We start from the raw sequence: 7,934 nt of genomic DNA, 5'->3' as shown, positions 1-7,934 counted from the left end.
CTCGGCGTCACACGATACCTCCAGTGTTTTTGACGGAATTTATTCTAAGAAGATATATGTGGATATGCACCGAGTAATGCTCGTGACACTCCTGTTAGCATGTCTACCAGACGTGTCCCTTGGCAACGGTCTACTGGACGACCCCCCTATGAGATCCACTCTGTGGAGGAAGGGCTATAACGCGCCCATCAACTATAACGACCACACCCTGAACTGTGGGGGTTTTTATGTAAGTACAACTATACTAAGATTTCGCTGTTCCTACTAAAATGCATTCTTGATTTAGTTATAGTGAGTGAGTGAGTGAGTGAGTGAGTGAGTGAGTGAGTATATTTTTTCATCGTACTCAGCACACTGAATATTGAATGTCAGTAACCCATGCTTGACCTTAGTGGCGACTAAAGAAACGGGTGGTCAGGCTCACTCACCTGGCTAACACATACCCTTGGTTCCCAAATGTGCAGGTTGGATTGTCTGGTCCAGACTCAATTCTTTACAGATCGCCACCATATAGATGGAATGTTGCCTGGTGTGGCGTTAATCTAAACTCACTCACTCACTCAGGTGCTCCACATTAAGGCTGTTGTGTTCTGGTTGCCACGAGTCTGTAGTTTTCATTTATCCTTAATGCTCAGATGAAATTGTTTTCATTTTCACATTGACATGACATGTTTTGAATTAAACTGGGATATTTATCTTTTTCCTGTCATTTGTTGACAGGTTTTATTAAATCAAATGTGTTCTCGTCGTGTTCCCGTATAGCAGCAATTTTGTCGAGAGAAGATACATTTTTAACACACTCACTTCGAATACGGAAGGGCTGTCTTGTTGTTGGGTCTCTTGTCGGTTATCACGTGGTGTGCACTCTATTTGGAAGGAATCCCGAAGTGATGTTAGTTTTACGAAATTACCATTTTGCTTTTGATTTGGTTGAGAAAACATCAAATATTTAATTGGGGATCCGAATCCCCCAACATTCGTTTCTGTAAAAGGAATACTCTCTCAGGGCTGATATATGTATATGGATATCAGTGTCCGTTTGTCCGCTTGATGTATATCCATATACATATAAAGGAGGATATATCCTCCTTTATATGTATATGGATATCAGTGTCCGCTTGTTGGACTCAGGACGTATTATTTTCAGCAATACAAGCCCCTGTGTTTTCTTCTGCATACAGACTAGATTCTCCTGAATACTTCCTCTACAGACCCGTGAAGGTCCCGGGGTAGAATAGGCCTTCAGCAACCCATGCTTGCCATAAAAGGCGACTCAGCTTGTCGTAAGAGGCGACTAACGGGATCGGGTGGTCAGACTAGCTGACTTGGTTGACACATGTCATCGGTTCCCAATTGCGCAGATCGATGCTCATGTTGTTGATCACTGGATTGTCTGGTCCAGACTCGATTATTTACAGACCGTCGCCATATAGCTGTAATATTGCTGAGTGCGGCGTAAAACTAAACTCACTCACTCACTCACTCACTCACTCACTTCCTCTACACATGGCAAGGCAGAACTGTTGATGGCATTACAGAAAGCCTACAAATACTAGACTAAAATATATTACTGCAAAAGGTAACCCGAATTGCCTTTGGGTTTGTTCAAGAATGTCACGACTTCCCCTGAATGAGACATACGCCTATTTATATCCAATTTGTGCTTCAGAGGCAGCATGAGGTAAATGACGGGAAGTGTGGTGTGTGTGGTGATCCCTGGGACTCGCAACGTGACAACGAGGCTGGCGGAAGGTTCGCCAAAGAAATAATAATAACACGGCATTACACAAGCGGAAGTGACGTCAAAATGGTCGTCGAAATGTTTGCTCCACGATGGGGTTACTTTGAACTACGACTATGCCCGGTAACAGACTCCACTTTGCCAGTTACACAGGAGTGTCTCGATCAGCACCCCCTAGAGATAGTAAACGGGGTGGGGACGCGGTATCCAGTGGAGGGTGAGCAACGCGAGCATCATGGGAAATACGAACTGATCGTCCGACTTCCGGCGGAAGTTACGTGCACACATTGTGTCATACAATGGAAATACCACGCAGGTAAACAGCTCGTATTCAAATTCTATGGCAACAGAATGTTAGTGTTTTGAAAGGCTTAAATAAAATACTTAATATAACCTTATTCGTAAATAATGTAGAATGCATGTTCATTCGCCATGATATAGAAATTTGTAGTGTAACATCTAAATATTGCTGAGTGTGGCGTAAAACTAAACTAACTCATTTACTCACCCTAAATATTTGATCAAATAGTTTTTTCTCATTTATTAAGCTTTCAGAGAAAAATGACGAGTTCACAAAGGATATTTAGTTTGTAAAGCCTTGGTCCCTGTGTTTCTCTTCTTTCACCACCATGGTCTCGGATGGGTCAAACTTGGGGGAGGGAGGGAACTATACGGTCAAGTGGACGTTTCGGGGCTGGCGTGTAGGCTAGTGGTGAAAGCGGGTTGGTTTCCCCACACTGGCACAATGTGTGAAGCCCATTTCTGGTCTCCTCGCCATGATATTGCTGGAATATTGCTAAAAGCGGCGGAAAACCATACTCACTCACTCACTGTTTTAGTTTCATCATAAAATATTCAGGTTCAAACGCAAAGTTTGTACCCATCAATCTCAACATATAACCTGGCCGTATGTGAAAACAAATTATAAAAAAAATATATTAACTGGAGCTATACCGGCCGGCGTGCTTTCTTACGGATATGTGTCTGAACGGTTTAATCCCGCCGTCAGTGTTGTTATCTATGCATAGGTTTGGCCATGTGGGTGGTGTGGATGGCTTCACAAGGCACGTGACCACCACTTGTCCTCCGCCTCGTCAGGAGATTAGATATCTAACCCTGATTATATTAATGAACTATGTTATAATGAAATACGTGGTACAACTTACACTTGAAATAAAGATTCCATAACCCTGACGCGCGTTGTGCAAAAATAGTTACCAAAGTTTGCTAGCCAGTCGGGCTAGTTGTGCCTGAAAGTTACTAGCCCACAAAATAATTCACTAGCCCGAAAATGGAATGTAGACACAAATTTCATTAAGCTGCTAATATGATGACATTTTTATTACGCAATAATGGTGCATGATTTGAAAGTGTGTTATGACAAAACAAGTTGGTGAGATGTGATATATCTATATAGTGGCTCCATGAAAATTCACTATCCAGTCGGGCCAGTGACTGTGGTGATTTACTGGCCCGACTGGATATTTACTAGCCATGGACTAGCCGACCAGTGCCTATATTTCACACTGCTAACGCGGTTGCCTCGTGGTTTGAGCCAAATACCAACGTTGCATGTGTCCAAAGGGTGAAGCTTATTTTCGCCATTGTGAGTTTGCTAGAATATCGTGAAGAAAAGACTTGCCCACTCACCATAAAACATTTCCTGTTTATCAACCCGGATCAACAAATACTTCATTCCGAGCAGAACTTGCTAAATATACACAGGATGACAGTATTTCACCCATACAGTCCAAATCTTATCAAAACACAGTTGCCGAATCTCTACAAACGGAACCATGAAATCCGTTTCAAACACATCGCCATCAAATACCATTTGTCGTTCGTATCATTTAAAATACTATCAAACATGAGTGTAAAATTTCCGTGTCTCGAAAATACCAAGTAATAGTATTTCAAATTTTGAAATGTTGTTTTTTAATGAGTAAACATAATTTTGAATCAGTTTTAGTTTGGTTTAAGGGGAGTGTAGCCCAGTAGTTAAAGCGTTCCCCCGTCACGCTCGTAACTCTCTGACAAAACCACGCACGTATAACTCATGTTTTCACAAGGAAGGATAATTTGGCAGTATTTAATTGAAGTAGATGACAAATTACTAACGATATATTTTCCTTCTAACCTGATTTGATAAATACGATTGATTACCTGCTAAGATTAATGCCATATACTTAAATTCATCTTTAACGATTTATGACTCAGCTTCACGTCAGAACCACGTCAATAAATTTGAAGAAGAAAAAACCTGTTTACTGGACATTACAACCCACTGCAAGTGTAGTCATCTTGTGTGAATTCCTATCAGTTTCAAATCATTAATGCACCCCAGGGTAAGCAAGGTGCACTATACTCTCTGACCCGTCTTCTGACCCCTAGGGGCACTACGTCAACCCGGAAGTGAAAAGGTTCCCCAGGGTAATTTCTAAATATGTTGTCTCACACCTTAAACTTATTATAAATATACCATGTTAAAATATGAAACCACTAAAACATCATATGGAATGCAGTTTAGCAAATTTTATTTGAATGACTCGATCGACAACATTGAGATTGAACTTAATCAATTTGTAACGTGCAGAAACCGAAGAAAAATACATACGTTTCTTTAATGTTTGTTTTACTTTTATTTTTGTTACTCACAATCGGTTACTAAAAATGATAATTTGTTTATCATTAATAGATGGTGACCAATGTTACTTTGAAATACCTTTCAGATTTTTCAGTCTTTTTACACTTCTGATTGAAATATACTGAGTTGAAAATTAAAATTGACACAACCGAACAGTAAGACATATACAAATGAATAAATGCTTCATCAACTAGGTAACCCTCCGCCTCGAACCACATGGAACCCTTGGAGTCTTCTGTCTTCTGCCTCTATATTTTCCCCTATGGAGCCCCTCCCCATCCGCATATTTTTAAGCCTAATTTTCAAATATTTTTATGTACAAAATTGCTGACACCCCTAGTACATGTGTACAAACTTGAGGACCCGTACCTCCTCAGAACAAAATGGGGGAACCCCCCATCCTCCACCCACACCAATCCCCCTTCAAACACCATCACCCCCTAACCATAAAATTGATTATGAACAGTCCCCAAATATATTTGCTGTTTGGTGGTCGGGCTAGGGATAAACTCCATTACGTATGGTTTGTCGCGACCAGGACTCAAGGTTATGAAAATATCCCTTAACAACTTCATGTTTATTTGCAAAAATGAGATTATGAAATATATCAGCTGAATCATTTTGATTTCGAAATTTATTTTTTTATTTTCAGGCAACGAATGGGGACATGATGCTAAAGGTCGTATGTGCCGAGGCTGTGGACCCCAGTTTGAAATGTACAACTGTGCTGATGTCGCAATCCGGCCAGGCGACGGGCAGCTAGGGGTAGGGACAGCCACACTGAGAGGTGGGGATACACTAGGGCCAGCCCCTGGGACGCGTGGACCAGGACCAACGGACCCCGTCCAGACTGAAGCTGCTCATACGGGACTTGATGCTCAACTGCCAGCGAGCACAAACGATGGAAGAAAAATTATTGAAGATACTAGATCTCCAAGCTCTCTCTATCCTCATCCAACTGAGGCAGGCATCATGGGTCCATCTGGTCCACATGGTCAGCCTACGAGCAGCGCACAAGGACCGTCTAGCAATGATCTACATAGTGGACCAGCCAGTGGTATATCGGATCCACAATATCCAACGAAGGACTCGCCTTTGCCAGGTTTTGTGAGAACAAACCATGATGCTAGTGAACAAACAAACTACGTCCCTCCAACAAGTCCCACATCATCTGAAACTGGACACTCTGTTCCCCAGCCTGTCATTCCCACAATCGCAACACGTGGTTCTGACATGTCAGATGGTACTGAGACAGGAGGTGTATTGAAAACAGGAACTTTGTTTAATGATAATAACGGAAAATTCGACCAAATCGTTAATGACCACGGAAACGGTGTTCCTGTATCTTCGACACCAGATGAAAACTTCGGATTTGGTAATCCTATCCCAACGTTTCTTCCAGCTGGTACCAATAGACAAGACACACCAAAGCCAGATGAATCTGTGGATCACAGTAATGGGTTCGGCACACCTACCAGTACACAAGCTGGGGTCTTTCCAAACAATAAACAAAACAGCAACGGAATGCCTGACAGTACCCATACGACTCCTGAGCAGGTCTTTGATGATTTAAAACCAACTAACATACCTGTACAAACAACAAATAACGAAGTGCTAACTGAAGGGCCAGTTATGAGCAATCTGAAGTCGGAACTTCCAGCGCCAAGTGAAAAACCAAATATCAACAGTGGGGATAGGACAGATTCTGCAGTTGTTCACAGAGCTCCATTTGAGTCTACTCCACCTAAAGATCAGTTCAACAGAAATGAAGCACCCCGGCCTGATGGAACAGACAATGATGGTTCAGAACCAGATATCCCGACATTAGGAGCAAAGCCGTTCACTCATGTTAATGATGAACATCATGTATCAACGATTGAAAATAATTCTGCTAGTATGAGGTCGTCCCCAGTTAGAGATCAGCTATCTAGCAGCAGTAGTAGCAACAGTGAAAAAGGCTCGACAAAGGTATCGGTGAAGAGTAGTACCACGTCTTCTGCATCAGGAGGATGGGGGATAGGTACGGGATGGAATATGGGTGACCTTAGTCAGTTGCAGATTGCACCTATGTTGCTTCTGGCGAACAAAGTATGGGGTGGTCACGGTGTGATGACGCCTTCACTCGTGGGTGGCTGGGGTGGGATGAACAAGCCAAATTGGGGAGGGAATATGTGGGGTAGATATGCCGGGGTGTGGCCAGGGAGTAGCTGGGGTACAACGCACGGTGTGCCTGGAGCTGCGGGAAGTGCTTGGGCAGGTGCTGGAAACACGTGGGGTGGTGCTAATCTATTCACTGGTAATAAGCCTGGAACTTCATGGACCGGAGCCGGCGGTACATGGCCACTGAACTATAACTCCTGGATGTCTGGAAACTCCAAGAACCAGTGGGGAGGCAGTTTTAACTCTTGGAACGGTCAACCAACCTGGCAGGCCAGCCAGAGGAGCCCTATGGCGGCTCATTTACCATTATGCGAGGCAAGTCAACGGCTTGTGTGTGAGGGACTTGGGACTTGGGCAAACAGCCAGGAAGCGAGGCAGTTCTGTAACCGGAACTGCCAGACTGGTGCACAGTGCCCGCGAAACATATGCGCCTGCAGGTGCGCGTATCAGTACAGCCTTCAGTGCAGGTATATGACATCTGGTATAGCGTTGCCAAGCAACCATAACTGGTGTAATAATGTCTGCAATAGTGGGAATTGTCCCGTAGGTCACTGCGATTGTAAGACGGTATCAAACTGGTGAAACCTTTTCGAAATGCATTTTTGTTGTGCTGATGTCACTGCAAGTGTAATCCAACGTGTCTTTTTCCTAATTATGAATCTGCGAAATGTAGAAGTGTGTAAGACTTTCAGTCTGTTTGAACATTCAAACAACGTAAATGAGTCCAGACACGAACATGGTAGTTCGGCGAAACCAGGATCCCACTCGAGCTTTAGCAATATTCCAGCAGTATCATGGTTGGTGACACCAGAAATGGGCTTTACACATTGTACCCATGTGGGGAATCAAACCCGGACCTTCGTCGTGACGAGAGAACGCCTATACCACTAGGCTACCCCACTGGCCCCACTACCACTTGAAGGACTTCATAATATTATAACACGTTAAAAGAATGTACATAATACAGGTATACGTTATTTATTGGTATTTATTTATATCTAGTGGCATTTGTACCAATAGATTTATTTGCTGAAACGTCGTCACTCACCTGAATCTTACCGTCTTCAATAATGTGTCATAAAAGTGCTCATACAACTGATGGTTATCCATTATCATGATCCTTAATCCGCATGCTCCTTGATCATCGGGGGTGGGGGTTTGGTGGGGTTGGGGGGGGGGGGGCGACGCCAGGTGATTCATCTTGATGATAATGTCATTGGTCTTGATGTTCTTGATCAAGGCTTCCTTACCAAGATGTCCTTGATCAAGGCATTTCTTACCGTGATGTTTTTGATCAAAGCACTTCTTACCATGATGTCCTTGAACAAAACATTCCTTACCATTATGCCCTTGACCAAGGCATTCTTCACATGATGTCCTTGATCAAGG

At 43.1% G+C, this 7,934-nt stretch overlaps 1 protein-coding gene across 1 annotated transcript; it reads left to right on the top strand.

Annotated features, from left to right (window-relative positions):
- LOC137268434 (uncharacterized) lies at positions 1-7,675 on the top strand. Its single transcript, XM_067803002.1, has 3 exons — positions 1-229; positions 1,670-2,057; positions 5,038-7,675. The coding sequence occupies exons 1-3, from the start codon at positions 65-67 to the stop codon at positions 7,125-7,127; spliced, it is 2,643 nt and encodes an 880-aa protein (XP_067659103.1). The 5' UTR covers positions 1-64; the 3' UTR covers positions 7,128-7,675.
- Positions 7,676-7,934: the final 259 nt, after the last annotated feature.

Source organism: Haliotis asinina, chromosome 16 (genome assembly GCF_037392515.1).
Source record: "Haliotis asinina isolate JCU_RB_2024 chromosome 16, JCU_Hal_asi_v2, whole genome shotgun sequence".
Taxonomy (NCBI): Eukaryota; Metazoa; Mollusca; class Gastropoda; order Lepetellida; family Haliotidae; genus Haliotis; species Haliotis asinina.
This window is presented reverse-complemented; position numbering and strand designations above follow the sequence as displayed.